Source organism: Pituophis catenifer, unplaced genomic scaffold (genome assembly GCF_029215685.1).
Source record: "Pituophis catenifer annectens isolate HBS135680 unplaced genomic scaffold, rPitCat1.0.hap2 SCAF_1, whole genome shotgun sequence".
NCBI classification, from domain to species: Eukaryota; Metazoa; Chordata; class Lepidosauria; order Squamata; family Colubridae; genus Pituophis; species Pituophis catenifer.
In genome coordinates this window covers 39,562,478-39,589,051 of record NW_027256881.1, presented here as the reverse complement: position 1 = coordinate 39,589,051, position 26,574 = coordinate 39,562,478, and the positions used below count along the sequence as shown (strand labels likewise).

At 36.2% G+C, this 26,574-nt stretch overlaps 2 protein-coding genes and 1 long non-coding RNA gene across 7 annotated transcripts in view; 1 reads left to right on the top strand and 2 right to left on the bottom strand.

The window, feature by feature from the left end:
* Positions 1-1,460: 1,460 nt before the first annotated feature.
* LOC139308642 (heme-binding protein 1-like) lies at positions 1,461-13,860 on the bottom strand. Of its 2 annotated transcripts, XM_070932331.1 has the most exons (8): positions 13,816-13,860; positions 13,200-13,397; positions 11,207-11,284; positions 7,200-7,360; positions 4,608-4,693; positions 3,371-3,512; positions 3,053-3,236; positions 1,461-2,692 (listed from the first exon to the last, which is right to left on the bottom strand). In XM_070932331.1, the coding sequence occupies exons 4-8, from the start codon at positions 7,342-7,344 to the stop codon at positions 2,518-2,520; spliced, it is 732 nt and encodes a 243-aa protein (XP_070788432.1). In that variant the 5' UTR covers positions 7,345-7,360; positions 11,207-11,284; positions 13,200-13,397; positions 13,816-13,860; the 3' UTR covers positions 1,461-2,517. The 2 variants fall into 2 exon arrangements, with proteins under 2 accessions (XP_070788432.1, XP_070788433.1); XM_070932332.1 differs by lacking the exon at positions 11,207-11,284.
* Positions 13,861-13,954: 94 nt separating this feature from the next.
* LOC139308643 (uncharacterized) overlaps positions 13,955-26,574 on the top strand; it is a 34,598-nt gene continuing 21,978 nt past the window's right edge. The window contains exons 1-3 of one of the 2 annotated variants that reach the window (XR_011599733.1): positions 13,955-14,167; positions 16,127-16,186; positions 16,811-16,916. This is a non-coding gene — a long non-coding RNA (uncharacterized lncRNA). The remainder of the gene's footprint in view (positions 14,168-16,126; positions 16,187-16,810; positions 16,917-26,574) is intronic. The other variant, XR_011599734.1, reaches the window with a different exon arrangement.
* The window catches only part of KLC4 (kinesin light chain 4), a 51,794-nt gene continuing 42,405 nt past the window's right edge, over positions 17,186-26,574 (bottom strand). For all 3 annotated transcript variants that reach the window (XM_070932324.1, XM_070932327.1, XM_070932326.1), the window contains exons 15-17: positions 19,951-20,075; positions 19,143-19,200; positions 17,186-18,002 (exon numbers count right to left, since the gene is read on the bottom strand). In XM_070932324.1, coding sequence (XP_070788425.1) covers positions 17,925-18,002; positions 19,143-19,200; positions 19,951-20,075 — 261 coding nt within the window. In that variant the 3' untranslated portion in view covers positions 17,186-17,924. The remainder of the gene's footprint in view (positions 18,003-19,142; positions 19,201-19,950; positions 20,076-26,574) is intronic.

Genomic DNA, 26,574 nt, shown 5'->3' with positions numbered 1-26,574 from the left:
AAACTGTGGAAAGCATGCTGTGTTCCCATTTGATTTTCAGAGGGTCCAGAGAATAAGGCCCTCTCACACAACTTCTGGAGGCTGCGTGAGAGTATACCTCATTCTTGTGCAGCCTCTAAAAATAGCATGAAAAAAGGGCATGCTATCAAGAATAGTTGTTGGGTGTTAGTGAATGCTGGTGTATCACCAAAAATGTTGTGGCTTGTGACCTTTGACATGCATGTCATAGATTTGCCATCACTGGATTAGTGTGTCATATGTACCGAAGTAATTCCTCCATTAACGTTTATCTAAAATCATAGACCTAAAAATCTTGAAGTAATCCATATATTTTACTCATCTAAAACAAACAGATAATTCTTGGATTATTTAGTTGTTTCTGCTAAGTATCTTTGGTATTTTCTAATACAGCAAAGAATTTCTTTTTTGCATTCTGTATGCATTGCTGCTTTCAGTATAATCCCAACCTATCTTGCTACTCCCCTCTGTATTTGCAAAATGCATGTTTTTACTGTCTCCTTTTCTGTCCCTGTTAGATCTCTGATTAATCATCATTTAAACAAATGCATTTTCTCTGAAATGCCTGATCAGTCTCTGAAAGGCCCCTGAGCATTTTTAAATATTGCACTTCTAAAAGTTTTTAAAATTGTATTTTAAAAATAAAACTTTGCTGTTTTGCTATAAATGGCAAAATGATCAAAGGGTTTATTAAATCCATGTTATACCATAGCCAGATAAGCACAGGATACTTTATGACCAAAGAATTATAAATATTGCTGATTTATAGCTGCAAGTATTAAATCTAATTGAATGAAAGTGATAGAAAATGTACTAATTTCTGCAACTGTAAATATCTGTATAATACAACTAAAATCAAAGTTATAGTTTCTAAAAATATAAAACATGCTCATTTACCACTGAGGGAAATACTATAAATTGAATTTGAGGGCTTATGGAGTGGGAAGTTACACAGATCAGTGGCTACTGTATATGGATTCTGGTAGATGAATAGAACGTATAGTATATTTTATCATCCTTGATGATAGAAAGAGTTCTACTATATCTAGTTAGATCTCATCTGATTTCCACTAGAGATATGTAAGATAGACACAGTGTAAAATCAGTGTTCCTGTTTCAAACATTATCATTTGTTCTTTATATAACAACTATTTCTGAACTTAAAAAACAAATTAAGCTGTCATCAAAATTAGAGCCAGTTTGGTGCAGTAGTTAAGGCCAGAAACCAGAAGACTGTGAAGTCTAGTCCTGCCAATGACTTTGAGTCTGTTATGTCTCTTAGACCAACCCACCTCATAGGGTTGTTATAAGGAAAAGAGGAAGAAGGTGTATTATGTATGTTCACTGTCTTGAGTTATTTATAAAGGTGAGATAAAAATCTAATAAAATCAGATGCCATGTAACTCAATAAGAAGCATCAGAGAGGTTTGAGCTAGATTTTATTTCACAATTGCTCTGTGCTATTATCCTCCTTCAGAGAAGACAGCAACTTTCTTGGCCATGAAATCAACCAACCAGAATATGACGTAGTGCAATGTAATAATGCCAATTATAACTTCCAGTAAATATATGGCTCACTCAATGGGTACCTTGCAAAATGACGGGATGCTTTTAGATATGGCCTTTATTTTGCAATTACCTTGTTCATTAAGAGAATAAAAAGAAGTCTATGGCCCATATAATCACGTTTTTCATTGATAAGTGTCCTATATTTTTTCACTGTAGCTTCCATTTACTTTTATTAATAGAAAAATGTCTACGAAGGAGGGAAAAATGAAAGTGGTCATCAGTCTGGAAGCATCCATGGATACAAGTCCAGTTGGTGGATAGGTCACAGAGAGACAGGTGTTATACCACTCTTGAAAAACAGAAGAGGATTTCTCTGATCTCCAATTCTTAGATCTTCCCTTCAGGGGAGATTGTTCCTGGGAAGGGCTTTCTAGGATATATTAAAATCAACCCAGTTAAGAAAGTCTGAAATTATTCCGTGTCAAGCTGGAACAGAGGTGATTAAAAGTATCTCATATACATGGCTAAAAGATATAGCCTCTGGCCCAGAAATTAAATTCTCTAAGTAAGTAAAACTATGACCTATGCCCCTATCCAGCTATAGACTGGCACTCCAAATTCATTTCCAGAAGAATTCAGAATGTTTGAAATACCAGATGTGGATTGCTGAACAGTTGCAATTTCTGATGCATTTTGACTCAGCTGTGCATAGACAAATTCCAAAGTCAATGAAGCAGAAATCCATAGATTCTTCCAGTGCCAGCTCCCTCCAGGAACATTAGAAAGCCATACTACTTTTCCACGTTCTTGTTTTTCTTATTTCTGAACTCATAGGAGGGAACACAACTCCTTAATGCCCTCAAGGAAAAGGAATGGGTCATCAGGTCAGTTCTAGAGTAAGTTGGGAAGTGCATTCATCTCCTTCAGGCTAGAACTGCCATCTAAACTGAATTCACTGGATTATAATCTTGTCAGAAATCCATGATGCTTTCAGTCTGTTCTCCGAATAAACCATATCTCATTGCGACGATTGGGTACACTAGGGTTCTGATATGCAGCCACCAAGTACGTTTCACGGAGCACATTATCTGTTGAGCCCAGTAACTCCCAAAGAAGGTGAATCTCTCGCAGGATTGTCTCCTCAGTAGTTGGCCCGTAAAACTCCCTTTACAGAAAGTTAACAACAAAACAATAACAAAAAAACATAAATATATTGTATTTAATGTTTTATTCCCTTCCCATCTATCCACCATTCACCTACCCATCTATCTATCCATCAATCAGTGCATGGCCCCTAATCTTTTTTAAAATATGGGGAAAACTGGCCTAAGAAAGAGCCAGCCTCTCCACAAGATCCTTTCCCTTTTCCATTATATAACCAGAGGCATATTTTCTTTTACTTAGAAACTATTTTCCCAGGCATGCATACTTTTTTTCCTACCTAAGAATAAAAAGAAAGTTGATTCCTGCTCTACTTAAAAGGCTGTTCACATCTAAAGCATAACCTATGTCCATCAGGACTCACCTGGTGATAACCTGAAGTGGTGATCTTTCTAGGATTTGGATTTCTGGATCCATGGGGAGAGGAGGATTAAGCTGAAATTCCTGAGGAAGATAATAAGCAGTGATGACTTCTTGGACCAATTCAGTACCCTCCTTATTCAGGTGGATCTCGTTAATCACTGGTACTGTCATCCCCAAGTGCCGGCCTGGATAAAGATACAGGTAGAAATACCAGTTATGAAAGGTAAACCTAGGGAAATCCATTCCTTGTTTTGCCAAACCCCATTAATCCTGGTCATGTAAACTTCTACATCTCCCCATGGCACTTGCTCGTACATACCTAGGGAATTTTCTTTGCAGATGTATCTTATAAGTTTCATGAAACCCAATGAGATGCTCTGCTCATACTTGGGTTCTCCTTTGGTGATGCATGCCCATTTCCCAGCAGGGTATAGGCGTTCCTCATATGTTGTTTCCTCGCACTGAACCAAGAAGGAAGAGAAGTGATTTATTGCCAGGGGAAGAAATGTCAACAGTGTAACAAAGCTTATGAGTTTGTAAATTTAGATAATTACATTATTGGAGTCAAATTTGATAACTTTACAAATGGAGATATTGTTATGTGAAGAAAAGCTGCTTTTTCACATTAAAAAAAAATAAATACAAAATTGGGGCAATATTTAACTATATGTAATGTTAATATTTCAATACACATTACTGATGTAAATGTTTTAATAAAATCTTCTTGTGTTTGTGTGCACGTGTGTTTGCGTATATGTGTGTTTATCCATTTTACTGTGCATATTAAATGCAAAATATATCTTTCTTAATCATTCATTTTAATTTTTATCAGTATAAGCTGAAATTGCAAAGCATCTATAAGTAGAGACAACTTATCTTTTGTTTTTCATTAGTCCCTTTTAAAATGTTTCTGAGGAGGACATGCTTGGCAATAATCTACACTACATATTTGGTCCAGAAGAATCCCAAAAGGCACCATGTGTTCTTAATATAAACAGACTTAAGCAATGTTAACACAGGCTACAAATATAACTGTTTTAAAACATTGCCATCATCTAAACTGAAATACTAAACAGTAAAAAAGTGGATTCCTGGGAAAGAGTATAATGCAACTCCTACCCACCATCTTTTGGGGTACAATTCTAATAAAACTTTTCAAATGGTCAAGCAACCTGACAGGATTTGAATTCTGAAAATTATTAGGCTGTCTTACTCTGGAATAATTTTCATGGTAGGTTATTTTGGCTGTAGTTCTCTACTGTTTTATTGCAGGTGATGAGGTTTACTTTTGAGTAGAAATATAATAGGCTGTATCCTCAAAACCACATCCAAAAGACAAATTTGGTAGAAACTTAATGATGGCTAAAACTATAGTTTGGGTAAAATCATGGGCACTTAAGGAAACCAGAAATATTGTATGATTTTATTCTACAATTCTTTCTCAATATATCCAAAAATATGACAGTCGGCTGTATGCATACAGTATGTTACATTATTCAGAAACAGCAGTCTAATCCTGTTAGGCAATAAATATTTACATGAATATGATTGCTTACTTTCTCATGCTGTGATAAAACAGTGTAAGGCACAGGCTCTCGCACTTGGTTATGGTGAGTCATCTGTACTATTGGACCTGCCATGTCTATTGAAACAGAGTAAATTGGGAAAAGTTAACTTTAAGGATGAAAGCATTTGTACACAACTGCATTTCCAAATAACCTTCTACTACTGTAATTTATTTATTGTGGGTCCTCCACTGTGAAAAGTAGTGCACAGGTGGCTCTTTGTATTTGTGGCCCTCCATTTGTTATGCATCCAACTATGCATAACGAAGTGCTTGAGACTTTGAGGCTCTGGGAATTGGGAGGGAAGGGGGTTGTGCTAAGTTATAGAGACAGAAAAAATGCTAAAAAAAAACCCCGTGGGGCAGAGTAGAAATAAGCATGCTGGACTTTGTCTATCTCAGATTGTCCATTCTTCTTTACTTGAGTGCTGGAGTGGCAACCGTGAAAGTCAAATAAAGAAATACTGGAGTTCCTTTATTCCATTCTAGAGTTCACAGCACTATTTCTCTTGGTCTTTGGTCTGCAGCAACAAAAATAAATCTTTTCTTCTTCAAAGTAATTAAAGAGTAGTAGTAGTAGTAGTACTAATTTTTAGTGTATACAGTGTTTAGTGCTTATAGTTAACACAATACAGGTACATAATATTATATAGGATTATTTAGCACCAATGATGTTTTCTGATGACAACTCCACAGCTGTGCTGATAGCTATAATTACCATTTCAAAGTAGCTGACTAAGACATAATGATGTTGCAAAGCAGCCCTCATTTGCCTTTTGAACTGATGTTGTGCTCAGCAGGGAATCAAGTTCAAGCACTCTGCCACTAAGACATGCCCCAGCTGCAGGATCTTAAACTTGCTTTGAAGGGTAAGATCTCTTCCAATTCTTCCTCTCAGCTGCTCCTAATAGAATTGAAGGAATTTTTCCAAGTTTGTGCTTTGAAGTCTTCACTCCACTAACAATCTATGCAAGGTTGGATATCCACTACAATTTATTTGATTTCCACAAATAAAATTGAGGAAACAATTAGATCAGATGAATAGATGACTACCTACAATGCAGTTGCAAAATGGAGCTCCTCCAGCATTTGCTGGTGTTTAGGAATTACTGGGTTTTTTAAATTATTTATTTCATAGATTAAAGTGAGATTAACAAACAATAATTAATAGTAATATAATTAAAATATGTATAATTAACATGAAAGAGGGAAAAATAAAAAGGTAAAAGCATATAGGATATTGTATTAATAATTAGCTTTTATTTGCTTTGTTAGGATTACGGTTGTTTTTAAAGTTTTGAAGAATTTTATGAGAAGGGATGAAGAAAAAAAAGTTCGAGGACATTCTTAGAAGGGACTAAAGATCAAAATTGTTAATAGAATAGAATAGATAGAATATAATTTTTTTATTGGCCAAGTGTGATTGGACACACAAGGAATTTGTCTTGGTGCATATGTTCTCAGTGTAGATAAAAGAAAAGATACGTTCATCAAGAATTATAAGGTACAACACTTAATGATAGTCATAGGGTACAAATAAGCAATCAGGAACAATATCAATAATAGTTAAGAGTTAAAAGAAAGAATATAAAGTTGGTTGATTTGATCAAGGTTAAAATACGTATAGTGTTATTTCTGGTAACCCTTAATGGACTTTTGCTGACCAGAACCAAATGATGAGACTTTAAGGATTTGTTTATAGATAGGACATGGTAAAATGAGATCATTTGTTGTATAAGAGGTGGTAAGTTACTAGAATTGTTTAATACTTATTGTAATGAAGGGGAAATAATTTCTTTATATATTTCTTTTCTTACTATATTTGTATAATTTATTTATTTTCTATTTTTTCTGCACTTTCTATTTCCTTACTTCCTTGGTATCCACAAGGGAGTGGGACTTTTCATGGATTATTACTATTTTGTGGATTTCCTTAACACCCAATGTTTGTATTTTCAAATTTAGTGTCATTACTTTGTTTTTCCCCAGTCTATTTTTCTAATTGATTCTCAAAGTTTTTCATTGTATTAAATCAGTCATTTTCAACCTGTGGCCCATTAGAGGGGGAGAATGCAATGTTGTCACAGGGGGTCTGCAAAGGCTTGAAGAAATGTTATGATTTAAATCTTGAGTTACATTTTGGTGGTCTGTGGCCACAAAATATATTTAAAGGGGGTCCATGGTGACGAAAAGGATGAGAACCCTTGTTTTAAATTATACATTATTGATCATGACTTTAAATCAGTGTTTCTCACCTTAGCAACTTTAAAATGCAAGAACTTCAAATCCAAGAATTCCCCAGTCATCATCTTAAAGTCCACACATCTTAAAGTTGGTCAAGGTTGAGAAACACTGATTTAAATGTATAGATTTTAATTGTGTTATTTACTATTTTTGTTAATTCTGGGTACCTTTTAGTAGAAATTGAGATTAAAACACTGCAAATAAATAAATTTAAATCAATATCAATTCTTTTATACAAATTGACTTTGCCCTGTAGGTGAAAAAATCTACCTTCTCTCTCTACTTTGCAAGTACAATATATCAATATGCAGTTAATAAAAAGTTAGATTAATTTTTTTGCCTTGAGGAAGTATCACTTGATGAGTGTTGGCTACTGCTTCCCACACAGAAAATAGCCTGTTTTGTTCCGTTTCATCTTGTTCTTGTTCTTCATCCTGGATCTCATCATCCATTTCATTTAGTTCTTCAAGGGTAATCCTATCCATATTAACACCTCAGCTTCTGCAAAAAAAAACAATCATACAAATTGTATTCTCTGAATTGTTCGTGACAGCAAAGCAATGGTTTCAGATCATTTGTAGAGAAAACACAGTATGGAGGGCGTCTTCCTGCTTGCTTGTGAGATTTGTAGGTACTATAAAAGTATTGGAACATGGAGATTAATACAGAAATACTTTTCAAAAATGAAAGAGAAACTAGTATAAACGTCAAATAGCAAAAAGCTAAGGTGCATAGGCTAAATGAATGTTTTCAAAATCGTAGAAACCCAGACAGCCTTCTACTTAATCTTCTTGTTAAATCTAAACCCAAAATAAAAGATATGTGCCTTTTAGGTGCCTTCTAGGTGCCATGCTGTACAATTATTTATAAATGATTTGAGACAAAAATATATTATCTTATTTGCATAGCTAGAATAATGACCTTTGAAGATAACTTAAAAGTTCTGGAGGTTCAATCAGAGATGGTATTCAGCAGGTTCTGACCAGTTCTGGAGAACCGGTAACAGAAATTTTGAGTAGTTCAGAGAACCAGTAAAAACCACCTCTAACTGGCCCCACCCCCATCTATTCTCTGCCTCCAGAGTCCCAGCTGATTGGGAGGAAATGGGGATTTTGCAGTAACCTTCCCCTGGAGTGGGGTGGGAATGGAGATTTTATAGTATCCTTCCTCCACCATACCCACCAAGCCATGCCCACCAAGCCATGCCATGTCCAGAACTGGTAGTAAAAAAAATTTGAATCCCACCACTGGATCCCATGTATTATTATATTTCTGTGGGACCTGTTTTGTTTTATTTATGTTTTTTATAAGACTGTTTTAGTCTGGATTATCTGATTTATTGTTTTATGTTTTTATGGATTTTCCAGTTTTGTATGAACCCAGAATCAATTGGAATTGGGCAGTTAATAAATTGAGATGGATGGATGGATGGGCGGGTGGACGGACAATCAATCCTGGTGCGAAATGGTTGGGACACTGGGTAAATTTAGACTGGAAAAGACAAGTGTAGAGACATGATACAGTAATTGTTTTTAAGTGTCTGAGGTGCTATAAGACTGAACAGAATTCCTCGAGTTGTTGAATGAGTTGTTTCAGAAGCCAGACAAGAAACAGTGAGTTAAAATTTGGCTGGCTATAGGAAAAATCCTTCTTGCAGGTCCTGCTGCTAAGAATAACAGAATAACAGAGTTGGAAGGGATCTTGGAGGTCATCTAGTCCAACCCCCTGCTCAAGCAGGAGACTCTATATCATTCCAGACAAATGGCTCAGTCTCTTTTTAAAAGCCTCCAGTGATGGAGCACCCACAACTTCTGAAGGCAAGCTGTTCCACTGATTAATTGTTCTCATGGTTAGGACATTTCTCCTTAGTTCTAGGTGGCTTCTCTCCTTGATTAGTTTCCATCCATTGTTTCTTGCCTTGCCTTCTGAAGCTTTGGAATATAGGTTGACCCCCTCTTCTTTGTGGCAGCCCCTCAAATTTACTGTGCTGATTTTGATTAATTATTTTTGATTAGATTATTATTTCTTATGCTTTGGAAAATCAAGTTATAGACTTCTCATTAGACTACTACAATTTTAGATTATGCTCCAGTGACTCTAACTATAATAGCAATAGCAGCAATAGCACTTAAGACTTATATATCGCTTCATGGTTCTCTCTAAGCAGTTTACAGAGTCAGCATATTGCCTCCAAAAATCTGGTCCTTATTTTACCGACCTTGGAAGGATGGAAGGCTGAGTTAACCTTGAGCCGGTGAGACTCAAACTGCAGAACTGCTGAAAGCAGAATTAGCCTGCATTCTAACTATTGTGCCACCAGTTTAACAATTATAAATTAGCCAATTCTAGATGACAATACATATTTGAATATTTCTTTCCAAAGAGATTTTCTTTTTGTGAAATATATTAAGAAAGAAATCTGTTCTTTCCTTGAAATAACTCAGGGCTCTACTAATACATTAACTCTCTGGGATGCATTTAAGATAACCATTATGAATTCTATAATTGCTTTTGCCTCAGCAAAAGAGAAACTAAGAGTCTGTAATTTTATATAGTTACAGAAGGTGGTTAAAGATCCACATTTATTAATACCACTAATGAATCATATCAAGCATTTACAGCAGCAAAGCCTAAATTGGAGCTTCAACACAGAATAATTTGAATACTTTGAAAAATGTTAATCAGAAAATATTGGAAATCAGTAATGAAAGCTAAAAAAGTTATTAGATTGTCATCTGAAACACACACAGAATTCAGGCCAATGACGGGCAGTTATTTACTAAGACAGAATCTCGGTTTTATGATTTTTATATTCAGTTAATGAAGGACTCCTGTAACTGAATTATTAATCTTCTGATATCACATAAAAAGATCACTGACATGAGAGAGACAATGCAGTTTATGAAACTAGTCAAGCCCAAAGAACCAAGAAGTATACAAGGAGTTACTTCCAATAATTTTATTCATTGTTGTTCATCTGTAGTTAGAAATCTTGCCAGACTAAGGCACTTATTTGCATAACTACCACATATATCCTGTGAACAGCTAGAGGAAGTCTGTCTTTGTTCATTCTGCATACCAAAGATTCCAACTTCTTTGTCTCTATGCTAATAATCCCTCCTATGATTCTGGCCTTTATTCCACCATAGGCACAGAATTTTTACTGACTTATTAGCACCCATATTGTTAGAAATGCACAATCATTTAATCTTTCAATTTTCTTTTTTTATATTTCACGAAGCTTTATATTATAATTATATTAAAGCCTCACAAAAATCTCACAATATGCACAAGCTGTAGACTTTGTGCTGTCTTCTGTTACTATGGGTGCAAAAGTATTAACTGCGATAATAGCCAGGAAGCTACAGTATAAAAAATAATACTATCTATAATTCACTATTTCAATCTGGATTTGTTAAATAGACAAACATTTGACCGTATCTACCTGGTGACTAATGTTATGTTTATTACATATGAATATTACATCTAATTAATATATCTTGCATGAGGGAGTCAAATTATAATTCCTATTTGATAATTAAATAAAACAAAAAATAAAAATATCTGAAAATAGTTTATTTCCCACATTTATTTTGAAGTAATATTGTTTTACTTTTTAATTGTACTGCATGCATGGGCATTTATATAAAATTAAGTGAACATGAATATGCAAATACTCTTAAGAAGCAAGCACCATTAACTTGCTCACTATTTATTTTCATTTTGCTTGTGAGAGGAAAGGCTGCTGCAAAATGGTCAGCATCCTGGGCTGCTGGTGCCCCGTCCCTTTAAGACCTCTCTCTAGCCAAGCCAGCAACCGGCAGATATAAAAGCTGAGCAGAGAGAGGGAGCTGGGAATGGTGGTTTATGTTACTGTGAGAAATTAAAACAGCCTGAAGCAGTCTAAGGCAAATGGAAGAGTGACTGTTTGCAAGAAGTAGGACTCACAAAGAGTAGTACAGGTAATCCTTATGACCACAATTTCTGTTGCTAAGCAAGATAATTGTTAAGTGAATTTTGCCACAATTTACAACATTTCTTGCAACATTTTTTAAGTGAATCACTGAAGTTGTTGTTAGTCATGCAGTGGTTAAATGAATCTGACTTACTGCAACTATCATAAATACACGCCAGTTGCCAAGGGTCAATTGCCAATTTTGATCATGTGACCATGAGGATGCAGCAATGGTTGTAAGTGTGCAAAATGGTCATAAATCATTTTTTTCAGTGCTGGTCTAATTTTTAATGGCCATTAAATGAATGGCTGTAAGTTGAAGACTACCTGTGGTAGAGGAACAGGAACTGTAGAATTGGGGAAGAGCAATATAGTAAATAATGAGTACTAGCCTTTGAGTATTTGTAGGTATGTTGTCTGAAGGCCAGGTGTGCTTGTGTTGGCCCTCTGGGGTTTTGGAGTCCACTAACCTGAGTGTACATAAAAGAAGCAGTAACATTTATTTTTTATTTTTCATTTCATAAGAGGGAAACACACAATATATGAACAAATAACTTATTTATTGATAAATTATACATCTGTACTCTTTCTAAAAAAGGTAAACGTAAAGGTTCCTCCTTGCACATATGTGCTAGTCGTTCCCGACTCTAAGGGGCGGTGCTCATCTCTGTTTCAAAGCCAAAGAGCCAGCACTGTCCGAAGATGTCTCTGTGGTCATGTGGCTAGCATGATTAAATGCCAAAGGTGCATGGAACGCTCTTACCGTCCAAATGAAGGTGACCCCTATTTTTCTACTTGCATTTTTTACGTGCTTTCGAACTGCTAGGTTGGCAGGAGCTGGGACAAGTAATGGGAGTTCACCCTGTTACGTGGCACTAGGGATTCGAACCGCTGAACTGCCGACTTTTCGATCGACACCTACAGTATACTGAATATCGAACACACGCATGTTTCTGAATTTCAGTTGGTCAACTTCCTAAGTAAGCATGTCCTGAATTCCAGCCTTAACTGTTTTAGAATATTTTACATATGTGTACATAATAAGAAATACCTACCTTAGATATTCAACATATACAACAACTTCATATAACACTTGCTAATTCTGTAATGGCTTTTAATCTAAAATAAAAACTTTTATCTGTGTATGTTTGTATGTATTGTATATGTTTTCTTAAAAAAAATGCATACAAGTTGGAGATAATATTGTACTTTTTAAATATAATCAATCAATAAATAAACCAGCAATATTCATGAACTGGTTAGGAATTAAAAAAAAACTTTTCATTGGGTCTAGTGCAACTAACTCTTGCCACACAAATGCTAGCTAGATTTCTCTGACAAGTTGAACTGACATGAAGACAACAGCTATGACAAATTGTTGTACGATATAAATAATTTTCAGAGAAAAGTTGCATTTGATTCTGAAGTTGTATTTACTCATCCTGAGTACTAAATAATGTACATTATTTTAAACTCAGAATTATTACAGCATGTGTACAATTGCTACTATCCTGCTGTTCACTTCCTTTGGGAAAAATTTATTGCCAATTCATGTCAATAGGCTCAACTTTAGCAAAGATCTTTGAAGAACCTTTTTTGAAATTTCCTATTTCATGTTACTTTGTAATTTCCTATCCTACTGACTTAAGAAGAAACTTTTTGTTGTTGATAATTTCAAAATGAATTGTTTAAACATATTTTTATATAAACAAAATGTTTTGGAAAATTGGGAAAACCTTCAAAAATTCTAACAGTGAAATAGATATCATTGTTATATATGATTCTTTCTGTATAATAAACTATTATTTATAATGATAATTAAAAATTCATCTCTGAATTTTTAATTATAACTATTACCAACTATCAATTTACCTTTTAGTTTGTTTTTTTTATGCACCCCTTAGAAGTTACTGCAGGTGGGCCTGCTTTATTCAACTTTGTAGCATTTCCTCCTCCTCCTTATACACTCTAGATCAGAGGGGTCAGACATAGGTAAATGCTGTAACTAAGCTTCAAACTTTCTCCCATATTGTTCATTTAAAAAAAAAAACACCACACATTTTTAATGCTCCATGAAGCCTAGATTTCTATTTCAAGTTAAGAGGGGGAGTGAAATCTCAAATAGCAGGAACCGAGACTCCTTTATGGAATAAAGAATCTATTTCATTGACACTTGGGAATCCTATGGCTATACCGCGCAAGATTTTTAAAAAATTACCTTTTTAGGTAAACTGTAAGCTATGAATATGGTGAAGACGCACAAAAGACTTGTAACCAACCGACACACTGTGTGTAATTGAAGATGTTTTTATGTTTTTATGTACGTTTGTTTAAAAATAAAAATGATTTTTTTCAAAAAAAATTAAAAAAATAAAAAAAAATTACCTTTTTTCCTTCTAGCCGGTTACCTCCTGTGCAACAGGTAAATTTCAACAGGTAAAAGGGGCTAGAGCAGGTTGAGTAACGGGGAAAGCTGCGCCTGGGTGAATTTGCTCCTGCCGAAAGCGAGGTGTCGGTAAGCTTTTCTTTTAAGCCACAGCTCCTCGACGGAGGCGACAAGACGGTCCGCTCCGACAAGCGGGGCTGGAACGGCAGAGGCACAAGCACCTTTAATCGCGGGTCAGGAAGGGGCAAAGAAGGGGGAAACTTGGCGAAGCACCGGTCGACACCCCCCTCCCCCCCTCTCAAGAGGGCAGAGCCAGGCGCGGGCACGGCGAGACACCGACACGGAGGCGAGGAAAAAGCCAATCACTCTAAAAAGCGCCTGGGGAGTGGAGTGGAGGTGGGGGGACAGGGGCACCCGTATGTCGAGCGCTGAGAGAATCCAACCCGGGACTAGGGTTACTATCGACTAGGGAGGGGAACTTGACATCAGGCCCCGCCCCGGCTCCGCCCAGTGTGGGAGCGAGCCCAGCGCCAAAGGGGAGAGAGGGGACGGGGTCCGCGTTCCACTCCTCTCTATGGGGGAGGGCTAGAGAAAAGAGGAGGAAAAGAGGGTTACCTGGCACTTCCGGTACCTTTTCCGACCCGGAATGGATTCCGCCTCCTCAGACGGGGGGGTTGAGTCGGGGGGGGGAAGGGGCGGGAGACCAAGCAGAAGAGGCTCGGAAAGGGATGACGTCACGCCCGGGTGGATTGAAGTTGCGGCCTTCCGCCGGTTCTCCTTGTTTCGGTCGGTGGGGCTAGTGGTGGTTCCGATTGAAGCCTCCCAGGGCAGGGGCCAGCTGGAGCGATAGGAAGGGTCGACCCAGAAGGGCAGCCCTTTTAGTTTCTTGAATCAAAACCGACGAAGAATTTAACTGGAACGCAAGAGTGTTCTAGGTTTCTCTTGGATTACAGGACAGTGTTTTCAAGTAAGCATAGAATCTAAACTATAAAGTTCAGGGGAAAAGCAGAGAAGTGTGCTTTTTTTTTTTTTTTTAAGGATAATCCGGTATAATTCCCAGAGGGTGCTTTTTGTTCCTTCGAAACAAGCAGTAAAATCAAATCCTCCATAATAGGATTTTGGCCACCAAAACTTCACCCCTATTTTACAAAAATGTTAATAACTGCTTAGATTTTGGTGCTTTCTGTATTCTCTATTTTATTGTAACCGGATAAAAAATTCAGTTGACACACCTGATTGGTATCTAATTGTTAAACAGTAATTGCCTAACCTCATTTTTTATTTAGTTGTAGGGAGTTTTCTTAATCACAACTTGGCAAAATACTGCAAAGCAATACTGTAACTGCATATGGTAGTACTCTTCGGCAGTAGGCAAGGCCTAAAGTTCTGGCAGAAACCATATCTGTAATTTGCATTAGCATCACGGCCACATTTTAAAATTGGTTAATTTAACCTATGTCTGGATTGCAAGAATTCAGTTAACTGCTAGATGGCACAAAGTGATAGAGAACTCATTGCTGCTACCTACTAGTCATTTATACTTTTATGATTTGGATAAACTAGATTTAGCCAGGGTAAGATTATTTTTATATATTCAACAAAGTGAAATCACAGCTGCATGTTCTTTAGCTAGTAGACATAGGCATTACGTTCTTCCCAAGAAGTTAAGATGCTGTAATATATCAACTTAGTATATGTGCAGATCCAACCAGCATGGCCTTTTGTAATTGACAGATGGAAAGTTTGTCAATGCACAGATTTTCTAAATGTGGTCCAAGTTCTTTTGATATGGCACCCAGTGAATAACTACTATACAATAACTACTAGGATCATTGCAGCTGGTTTATGTCATTGACTTTCAACTTCATTTTTCAGATGTTTTGTGATCTTGATACTTTGTGATCTTGTCCAATTCTTTGTCTTCTACTATTCCCTGGTATTGCTACATCAACTATACATACTTACTTCTTTTCAACAACAGTTAAATCTGGTGTTACGTACCAAGATTTAATCAGTTTGTATTTAGAAGTTCCACAGAATTTTAATCTACTCATTTTTGACAAGTTTTTCGACTCTGCCTTCCCAATTATTCATTACTACCGTGTTTCCCCAAAAATAAGACCCTGTCTTAAAATTTTTGAACCTGGAAATAAGCACTTGGCCTTATTTTCGTGGAGGTCTTATTATTTTGGGGTGCATGGAGGAAACCAGAGGAAATGGCAGGGACCGGCTGCGCATGCATTTAAATATTTTTGGGGTGGGCTTATTTTAGTGCATGCGCTCAAAAGCCTGATTGGGCTTATTATCAGGGGATATCTTATTTTAGGGGAAACAGGGTAGCAGGTAATTTTTATAGCTGTACCAGTGAATCATTTTGGCAAGTTATTTATAATCAGTTTGTGTAATATTCTTGCATTAGCTGAGTATATGACTATTATTTCTTCTGCTTCTTTGAACAATCTACATTTTGAATCATTTGATGATTTTTAAGTTTTGGCTTCGATTGCATTAGTCAAATAGCTGGCTCTTTAGCAGCCAAAATCAAGCTGCCTTTTTTTTTATATATATGTAATGTTTCAGTGGTAAGTCATTGTAGGGTTTTAACTTTATCCATTTTTCCCTTTGATTTTTTTGTAGAAATTGACATATAATGCTTTTACTTGCCAGCAATTTATTCATATTTTTATTACGTTATCTCAGTATTTATGTTTTGTTTCCTGCACATTCAGTAAGTTCCAATTTTTAACTTACATCAGTGCTTGTTCTTGGGTGTTTTGATATAATCAGCCAATGCATGTGTTTCTTCTTCAACAGTTTGACTTGAAGTAAACTTCTACTTCCATTTCTGCGTGGAAAATATAATCTATCAATATCACTATGGAGATATAATGCACAGTGAATAGTCATTTGCTTTCTTGTTTTTCAGTCCAAATTATCCAACTCGGCTAATGTCCAATTGATAATTCCAGCAGGGTATCATATCCAGGTATGGTCCAGGTATTAATGGCATTGATAGTGCTTCCACTATTCAGTTTTATCTTTAGCAATTTTCTCATGCTTTGGATGTATTGTTTACTAATCACATTTTTAATTTGTCCATCCTTGATGTTATCCAACTGCAGAAAGCCCTAAAGAAGTTTTAAAATGTTGGCTTCTGATAGTTCAAAATGTTCATTTGGCATTTAAATTCTATTACTATTCATGTTTTTACCCTGACTTATTACTTTTGTAGCACCTATCTCTACAACAAATTCCATTGCTATATCTGTGCTAAAAATTCTTATAGTATTTGTCAATGACCAGATTTCAATTTCTGGTTTTCCATATAGCTTCAGATTATCATTATTATTATATATGCAAAAATATGAAATCATGGCTGCTCATTCTTTAGCTGATACTGGCTTTCATTTGCATTGAGTTCTTCCCCAGGACCTAAGGTATCATACTGTCTTAGTGTAATATATACAGAGTATCTGTAATTGTCTGTAATTGACAGATAATTTTTTTGTCAATGCAGAGTTATTATGGCTGGTCACAGTCAGTCATATGTGTTGTTGTTGTCATTTGATTTTTATCTCACCTTTTAAATATGCATTTTGATCAAATCAAGGCAGCAAACATGCCTCGTAAGCCTGCATCCTGTTTTCCCCACAACAACATTCCTATGAGATCGGTTGTGCTGAGAGTGTGCTGGCCAAAAGTCACCCTTCATAGAGGTATAATTATGGCTTGTGTTCAACAGTGCATATGTTTATTCTTGCTCTTCTCCTTAAGAAAATGGTAAAGTGCCCCCACTTTTCTGTGTTACAATTATGACAGTTTTTGTGTGCTCAGTACTGCTCTTTCTCTTGTTCTCTTGTCATAGTTGTTATTCAGTGAAGATAGACAAATGAAATGAACTGGAAACATCTGGCAAGTTTGTTTCTTGTGATCATTACTTGTGATCATTTTATTAAATTAAAACAACAATCAGAAGTGAATCAAGGGTAACGTATATCCATTGCTTTGTACTACCATTGTTCATTTGAAGACAAGACACAACTAATGAGTCAAGATGCAGACAGGCTTGTAGAAAGGAGAGTGAACATATACTTAACCTCTGTAGAATCTACGTGCCTCTTCATACTTCAACTTTATCCCTTACACCAAGTAATTTCCCACAAAACTGAACTAGCCAACTTCCTGCCTGCTTCGAAATTCAGGAGCAACTATTCTGATTTGGAAAGGTATTCATCATAAAAGGCTGCAGGATGAAGATAAGGGTCGTTAGAGTGCAAACATAAATTCAACTAAATCCTATCAAAGTCAAGCCTAGAGGTAGGCACTGAAGGAATAAGTCAGGCATGAGAATCCAGCTGGAGATGTACTTCTCCCCAGCAGTACTGTGTAGTGGAAATGTAGCTCTTCTTAAGGAAGAGCGATGTCTTTGCACTTCAGAGAGCCAATACTTCATGTAAGAGCCCTTGGAGCACATTCTGTGCAATCATCGAAACACAACTTGGAAAGTGCATTCAGCCAGGGTGCAAAGTCCATGACAAATTACTGAAGAGCGCTTCCTTATCTCATCTGGCAGTGGCTCCACATTAGTTAGTACCATCCAGGGTGAGAGCTCTATCAACACATACTCATCAACATGAGAAAATGGTAACTTGTGAAAATGTTGCAACTGAAATATCCAAATAATAAGAGAAGCTGGTAATATCTGAGATGGCAACAGGGTTGACTCAGTTAGAGGTGTGAGAGGAAAGATCCACACTGCTTGCACTGAAGCCTCTACTCTCAGCTCGAAGATGCTGAGAACCCTGAAAAACAAATTTTTATGAATTTGAATCTGTCAATCTGCACAAGTCTGTCTCCCAGAGTGCATTAAAAATGATCTAGTGCATGGTCAAATTTATATCTAGAAAAGTATATTAGACTGTAAATCCTGTATTTCACAAAAATGGTAAAAGAAAAAAAATCCTTCCTTCACAATGTCATATCATCCCGAATCATCACTCATCTTATGCAACATAATCCTAGGTGGCTGTCAGCAGTAAAAACAAGAAAAAAATGGTAGGAAAAAAAAATCAAACCTAAAACCTCCCAGTGTCCCCAACCACAATGCATTTCCACATATTCACAAGGCATGTTTCTGGGTCCAGCCTCACATATTTGGAGAAAAACCCAAATCTTTAAGATTTTTCAGAAAGTTGGGGGAGTAGGGGTGGTCCATTAGATCTCAGGAAAGGGTGTTTCAAAGGACAGGGATGGCTATAAAGAAGGCACATTGCCTAGATCCCCCTACATGGTAACCTTTAAGGGAAAGGACTTGGAGCACAGCTACTCTAGTGGGAGGTGGCCTTGTATCATTCAGGGCTTTAAAAATGATGATCGGCAATCTGAATTGCACTGAAAAGAAACAGCAGGGATTTAACATCCATGAAGCAACGTTTCTGAATGTTCTTCAAGAGTAGCCCCATGTAAACCATGTTGCAATAAACTAGAAAGGATTGAAAAAATTTGAACAAAAGATACAAATCTTTGAGACAAGTTCCTTTCTCTTTCTCTGTCTTATGCATCTATACTTAATTCCCTGTTTTATTTTACATATATCTCTAGTATTATGCCATATCCTTGCATAATCCAGAATACAATAGCTCTTTTGAGGAGGAGGATGGCAGTTTTTCAAGCTACTATGATTATCATCTCAGAAACAATCCCTTGGAAATTTGTCCACAAATACACTCATTTTCTAATTGATTCTGGAAAAGGGGAGCATCAAAACAAATTATAAGAAGAAATGAAATACCAATGTTCATGACATCCAGCCCTTAACTGAACATATCTCCCTTTTATATCCCATTTCTTCCCTATTCCTTTTTACTCTGTGGTTATCAGGACAATAATGCAAAAAGTATTAATTGTTACTATTTTGGAAATAAGGCAAATGATGCTCTTACCTGGAAAGTATCCTCACTGGATTTATTCAGGTAGTTCAACGAAACAGCTCGTTTCATGCTAATAAAGTAGGGAGAAAGAAATCTATTTTTACTGTGCTGTCTCCAGATTTACTTTTGCTTTGATCCAGATTAATATTAAATAAGCAAAAAATCAAAACTTGTTTTAGTGAAAGGGAAAAAAACAGAAGAGAATATTCAAGATTACGTGTTTAAAGCTGAAAATTGATTTCTTGATTATATCAATGAAAATTTTGAATTGTATCTTTATTAATACTTGAAATGAATGAATATATGGTGATTTAGAAACTAGCATCATCATATCAGAAAAGAAATATGTTCTCAATAGACATGCTGGAATAATGATGGTGGAAGTATTGTAATTTAATCCATCTAAAGAATATTAAGATTGGAAAAGGTACCTTAAACAATGGCAAATGGGAACTAAGAATGGCGATGCTATTTTCTATAGAATGGTATCCCATTGTAAAAAAAAAAACATTGGACTTATGTGGTTCATAGTCTCATCATGTCTTTAAGCAAGGACACATTAAGAAGTCTCAGAAATGTGCCTTTGCTCAATATATCTAAAACATTCTAGTACAGCATAAAAGTTAAAGCACTGCAATCAGCCTATCATCTATTACGATATAGGCCATCTAGAATTGTTAGATAGTGTCACACAAATACATTAAGTAGAAACTAAAATTGTTTTTATTGCCAATTAAAGATGAGTTATGCAGCCTATGGTAAGGAAAGGGGCAGGTCTGACAGGCAACAGATACATATGAGCCCAAGAAGTGCCTCCTACTTAGTACTACGTGGGTCTAATGGGCCATTCCCTTGAAGTTTCTTGACCAGAATTTCACTGCTTCTTCTTAGCACATCTCGAATCTTTCCTAGCGAACTAGTGCGTTGAAGAGCACCAGTACCATCCTGGAAAGGAAGATAAAAATATGACAAGAAATGGTGGATGAAGCCTTCGTATTCCAGAATATAGAATTCCAAGTAGATTGTAGTAATAGCAATATACTGATAGTTTTGCCTTAAAAAAAATAGGAAGCAATCCTACCAAACAAATACAGGTATACATCTGTTTTTATTAAACTCTAAATTAGTTTATACTGTGTAAAGCATGATTATACCAGGTGTTTAAGTAGGAGATGCACTTTTCAGTGCTTCCCCATAAAAAGTCCCTCCACTTAAAACCAATGGAGAAAGCGTGCAATCCTTTTTTTTCTTCTGCTTTTTTCTTTGTGTTGGAATTATTGTTTTCTTCCTTTTGAGGACAGTATTTTTTAAAAATGTGACTTCTTCACTTAAAAATGTGATAACCTGAAATACAATTAGCTAAAGATTTTCTTCGACTCTACTGGATGGATAATGTGGTCTTCAGATTTGCATACCACATAATACCGGTATGCTCTTTTAAAAAGACCTTCCTCCCACATACATTTGTAGGGGAGTGATGTGTTTATATGCTTCCATTAATATAAATATATCCTGGGGGAAGGGGAAATGGAGATATCTTTAAGGTCAGTAAAGAAATGTATGTTTATATATGTATGTGTGAGAGTTTTCTGAAAGTAAAAACCAGGTCACAAAAATTTAAGGCTATCTATATGAGATAAAATTTGTATCCCTCTCCAGAAATGTAAGATTTTCAAGCACCCAGATTCCTAGTGAGATGCTACAGCCAGCAAGTTTTAACTGAAATCAAAACAGGTGTAATCTAGGTCTCTATAAGTCTGTGGAGATTCTCAGTTATCCAGGTGATGGTTGTCCCAAAGGTGCTTTCTCAGGAGGTAACTGGACTTCTGCTTTTTCTTTGAAAACGTTTCATCTTTTCATCGAAGAAACTTCTTCAGCTCTGACTGGATGGTGGGGAAAGGATTTATATTCCTTGCAGACAGCTGGTCATTTGCATTCTTTTAAAGAGTAATTGAGGCCACTTGGAGGTTTATCTGTGTCCTCAGGGACACATGAGCAGTGCAAATGGGTGCGGAGCCTTCTTGGCTGCCCTGTGTCCCTTAACTGTGTCCCTTAAAGACAGGCGCAGGCTGTTGGCTTGGATGAGAAGGGAAATGTCTTCAGAGAAAAAACAGTCCAGTTGCCTCCTGAAAAAGCACCTTTGGGACTAGGTCTCCGTAGTCTTCTCATTGGTCACAACAACTATTGTGAGAATGTAATTTAAAAAGAAAAAGAAATCTGGAAAGTTCTTATCTGCTCCAAGTTATTTAAAAAACTATCTCTATTTAAATTATTAGTTTATTTTTCTGGCATCTAATGGTTGATACAAAATATTTCAACACTTCATACAAAAACAATATGCTATCTTAAGTGGTTTTCAAAGGGATTAACCAGAGCAGAGAATAAGGCTGTCAATGGCTATGAGTCAATTATGTTGTATATTGCGATCACTGGGCAGCATTAGTTGCTAGGGAACACCATCAGGAGGAAACTGTTGCGCTCATGCCCTAAATCTTTCTTAGTATTAGATAACCAGGAATGTTAAGAAATAGGATGCGAGACTAGATTTTGTCAGTTCTAACGTAGTTTTCACTTTATATTACTTTTCTACATCCTATACAATACTTTTATGTTACTTTTCTATACCATATACTATGCATTTTGTTTGACTTTTTCTCTGTGGTTTCATGAAGGTTGAACATATATCTTGTAATGGAAAAGACAGGAATATTCTCGATTTTTAGATCTAGTAATTAGATTTCCAACTGAGAGAAAATAAAATTTCTATTCTTTCCCAAAAGATTCCTTGCACCTCAAGTCTCATTTCTGTGAATACTAATTTGTACAGTGTATGAATTTCCCCTTCGTGTCTATGAGGTTTCTGGTCCCATTTGATTTTTAATTAAAATTACAAGAGTTAAAAGATGCAAAACATGGGCTTTCAGCTTCAACTTTATTTCGAAGAATGCTCTGAATACACATAGGTAATTTTTTTTCATGTCAATAAAAAAAAATCACAGTATGCATGAGTCCACTCCAGACAAAAATAAAATGTAAACTGTATGATAAGAAGCATGGAGGACAGGATGAGAGAGAAGGGGAGCACATTCACTTCCTAGCTTTTTCTAGATAGATATTTATGGCAGACATATTTTGTGAAAACTCAAATTCAAAGGATTTGAATTTGCTTTCAAAATGCTGTATACCCATCAGCCCCATAAGACAGTCCACTACTGTGTTGTGAAGAGAACTTGTCTTCTTTAATTCTAATATTTTACTCTTATTAAGATAAATCAACCACATCTTCCAAGTCCTGAAGTGAAAATAGTAAGACTTCTCAAAATAAAAATATCTGTTCAGAATGAAGAGATTCTTCGGTATACGTTATCTCCTTCCAGAATATCAGGGGAAGCTAAATGCTTCTGAAACAGCTTTCTCTCTTTTGAATTTTAAAAGGTAAACATGCCACATCAGTCCTGTTCTTGGTGTCTGTCTTGATTACACAGAAAGCTACGAGCTGGAGATAGACTCAGGCCACTATTCTTTTACAATTAATTTTTTAAACTCTGTGTTCTCAGCACTGGAAAAACAAATTCATTAGCTGAAACTTTGGAGAATTATGCTATATTATAGATTAATGTAAGAGATCATTGGTTTCACATAATCTTTTTTGAGTTCCTAGATTCTAGAACTCGTGCCCATGTCATACTATGGTATGAGTCAAGCATAAGGAATGCTGAGTTGTAGTTCAACATCTAAAAGGCCAGCGATTCCCTGTGATCGGTGTATGCTTAGCAGTATACAATGCAAGAATTAATACATGTAAGCATTTGGGGGCAATTTCAATGTGAAGACCATTTGGACTCTGGTAGGCTTACATGGGGATGATGGGGCATCAGTAATAATTTATTATTTAAGGGTTTTTTTTTAATCCCACTTTGCTAAGTTTATAAGTAACTCAAGGTGGTAAAACATAACTAATATTCCTCCTCCCCTTTTCCCCACAACTCTGTGAGGTGAGTTGGGCTGAGAGACACTGGTCCAAAGTCACCCAGGTGGCTTTCATGCCTAACGCAGGATTAGAACTCAGTTTCCTGCTTTCTATCCTAGTGCTTTAACCATTAGACCAGACTGGCTCTCATGTGGTAATTATTGCCCAGAATCCTTGAATCTTTTCAATTTGATACACTGTTCCAACGTATGATTATTCTAATAGTCCAGAATGTGGGAAAAACACCAAATTACAAATGACTGCTCTTCTGGTAGAAATATACACTAATGGATCCTAGTTGCCTGGCTCATGTTGGATCCTGTTGGAATTACAGCAACAGCAGCAGCTGTGAATAGGTTTAAACTAATCTGTGCAGTTACCCATTCAAATCAGAAGTTCCTGAGAGATGAGATTGGCTAGGCTCACATATGTCTCTGTGAACCCAGTCCCAGTCTATGGTTTATTCAGTTAACCAAGGTTTAGCAGTGTATAAACTTGCCCATGGAATTCACAAAGACAGTGTGATCTATTTCATCTGCGTTGTTTCATTTAAAAAGGCACCCCATTACTTGAGCTTTTGCAGCCACTTAACAAATATCAGTTGTGAAGAATTATAGTTTGTGCTTAGAGAGGTGTTTACATGAAAAAAAGATCTTTACAGATATCCTATCCAGTTTATATGCTACCAAATGCATTCAATACAAAATAATTCTTCCTGGCTAAATGTTCATACTTCGATGAAGCAACAAGGTAGCTGAATAATTAATCATAGCTAAGCTGCATGGTGTAGATGAGGTCTATTCCTCAACATTTTAATGCATTAGAAGAATTCAAATATTTTTTGTACGCTACCCAGAGCCCCATGCAACGGCTGTGTGTGATGTGTGAAACAAAAATTGGAGTTGTGAAAATCCTTTTCTTCTGAAAATATTGGTTTTTTTCTATTGAATTAATGTGTTGAATTAATATTTCTATTGTAGAAATATTCTACAATATTGGGAAAATGTTCTACAGCAGGGGTGTCAAAACCGGTGGCCTGTGGGCCGGATACATCACATGCAGGCCACGCCTACCCTGGCTCCGCAAAGGCAAAAAACGTGATACGTCATGTGACACGATCAAGTTTGGCACCCATGTTCTACACAGATGAGCAGTAACCTTATGGGATATAGCCAGAGTACTGTATAGCTTTTAATGACTCTACTGTCAAAATACTGTTTTCTAAATGTTCTCCAATGTTTGGCATGCAAAAGAGCATTTAGAGGGGAAAAAAAGATGCTAAGAAAATGATTTCTATCCAAAAATGTATTCATATGAGCCCTGTGAATCAAGGTTCATTTTTAGGGTATCTTTTACCTTTTTACCTGCCATGGAATATTTTTTTCTTTTTGCTGCTGTATGCATACAGATATAGAGCCAGTTTCGTATAGTGGTTAAGGCACCAGGCTAGGTACCAGGAGATTGTAGTTCTAGTTCTGCCCTAGGCGCAAAGGCAGCTGGGTGATCTTGGGCCAGTCTCTCTCTGAGGCAAACCACTTCCAAAAACCTTACCAAGCCCATGTAGTCACCAGGAGTGAAAAACTTACTTGAACCCTTAAAAAAAAAAGACTAATCAAATGGACTGGATAATGAAAGGCTACAGGAGATATTTGTTGCATGACAAAAAAATTAGGATTCCTTTTTATTTGGACTGATTTCATTCTCCGCAGTTGAAATAGATGGTGTTCTTAATATATCAGAATGACAATACAATTTGTATATATATAGACATAAACATTTTGGCAAGTAAGACTCTCAAGGAAAAAGCGAGGTGCTTTACTGCATGGGACAAATGCTTTATTCAGAATTAAGAGACTTCTGAAGCCTTAATAAAATTAACCTAGGTGTAGCTTTCACAGGAAGCTACTTGTTTTGAGATAAGACTGTGAAGAAAGCGGTCATGGAAAATAGCATCTATGTTTTGATTTTGTCAGCTTGTTTCCAACCCTAATCATACAAAGATTATATATGTGACCTTAGGTAGTGATGTGTATTGCTTGATAAAAATATAAATGTGTTTTTGAATCATTTTTAGCAACTGCAGTGATCAGTCTAAAGTGATCATGGATGTAAAGGCAACCTATTGTATAGCTATTATATTCCTAAAATAAGGTGTAGATCAGTTCTAAAACGCACTGATTGATTAAAAGTGGTTGGTTCACACAAAATACAAGTAGTCCTCGACTTAGGACCACAATTGAGCCCACAATTTCTGTTGTTAAGTGAGAATTTGTTACCTGATTTTTGCTCCATTTTACAACTGTTCTTGCCACAGTTGTTAAATGAATCATTGCAGTTGTTAAGTTAGTAACCCAGTTGTTAAGTGAATCTGGCTTCCCCGCTGACTTTGCTTGTCAAAAAGTTGCAAAAAGGGATCACATGATCTTAAGACACAGCAACGGTCGTAAGTATGAACCAGTTGCCAAGCATCCCCACATGATCATGGGGATGCTACAAAGGTTGTAACTGTGAAAAATGGTTATAAGTCACTTTTTTCAGTTTTTTGCCGTTGTAACTTTGAACGGTCACTAAATGAACTATTGTAAGTCGAGGACTACCTGTAATTCAAGGACTACCTTCCCAACTTTGTATTCTTCAGATATGTTACTACATATCCCAAATCTTCAATCAAAATTGCCAAATATGATAGCAATTATAGTATATTCCATGAAGAAACCACACCAAATAAGGCTCAGTTAAGTGACTGCAAATGTTTGATAAATTCCTTTCTTTGCTGATACCATTAGATAAATGCTTAAAATTTCTCTCATACAATTAGGTGATTGCTTGAAATTTATTTCAACAGACTCCTACAACCAACCTTAACACAGTTATATTAGTTCTACTGGTGACTGCTATAGTTACCATTTAATAAATAAGACTATGCATACATAGATACATCATACAAACCAGTTGCACTATTCCTTTTAGAATAAGCAATGTCATGTAGATTGCAGAAAAGGAGTAAGAAATAGGATGCCAAAGGAAAAAAAATAGAAAATGAAAAAATTCAAACTTGTTTATACAACCAGCATCCACTATGCTTTTCCATACTGCTTTATCCTTGCAAACTATCCTTGCTTCCATCACATCAGTAATCAATTCCTGCACTGCCTTTTATTCATTAAAATTCTCATGTCTCTCTTTTTTAGGATCTCAGAATCATTCTGGAGCTCGGTGGCTTTTTAAAAAATTAACTCCATACAATCACTAATTCCTTGGACTACCCCTTTGCTTGGCCCACTTCCTTCCTATATTTGATTTGTAACTCAGTACTCATTCTCCACATGAACCACTGAACCATCTCAACATACTATATTCATACTGGCTACTCACTGTTGAGAAAGGGAATCCACTTCCCTTCACATTCATTGACTGAAGCTTTTCTTGTTTTACAGCAGACATCTAGTATAGCTGTTTCCACTAGTCAATTCA

Bases quoted from the DNA above. Each gene is read 5' to 3' on its own strand.
- LOC139308642 (XM_070932331.1), bottom strand. From the start codon at position 7,344: ATGGATAGGATTACCCTTGAAGAACTAAATGAAATGGATGATGAGATC. The intron at 3,513-4,607 runs GTAAGCAATCAT...TTCTTGGTTCAG, and splicing joins TTTTATCACAGCATGAGAAA to TGCGAGGAAACAACATATGA. The intron at 2,693-3,052 runs GTGAGTCCTGAT...CTTTCTGTAAAG, and splicing joins CCACTTCAGGTTATCACCAG to GGAGTTTTACGGGCCAACTA.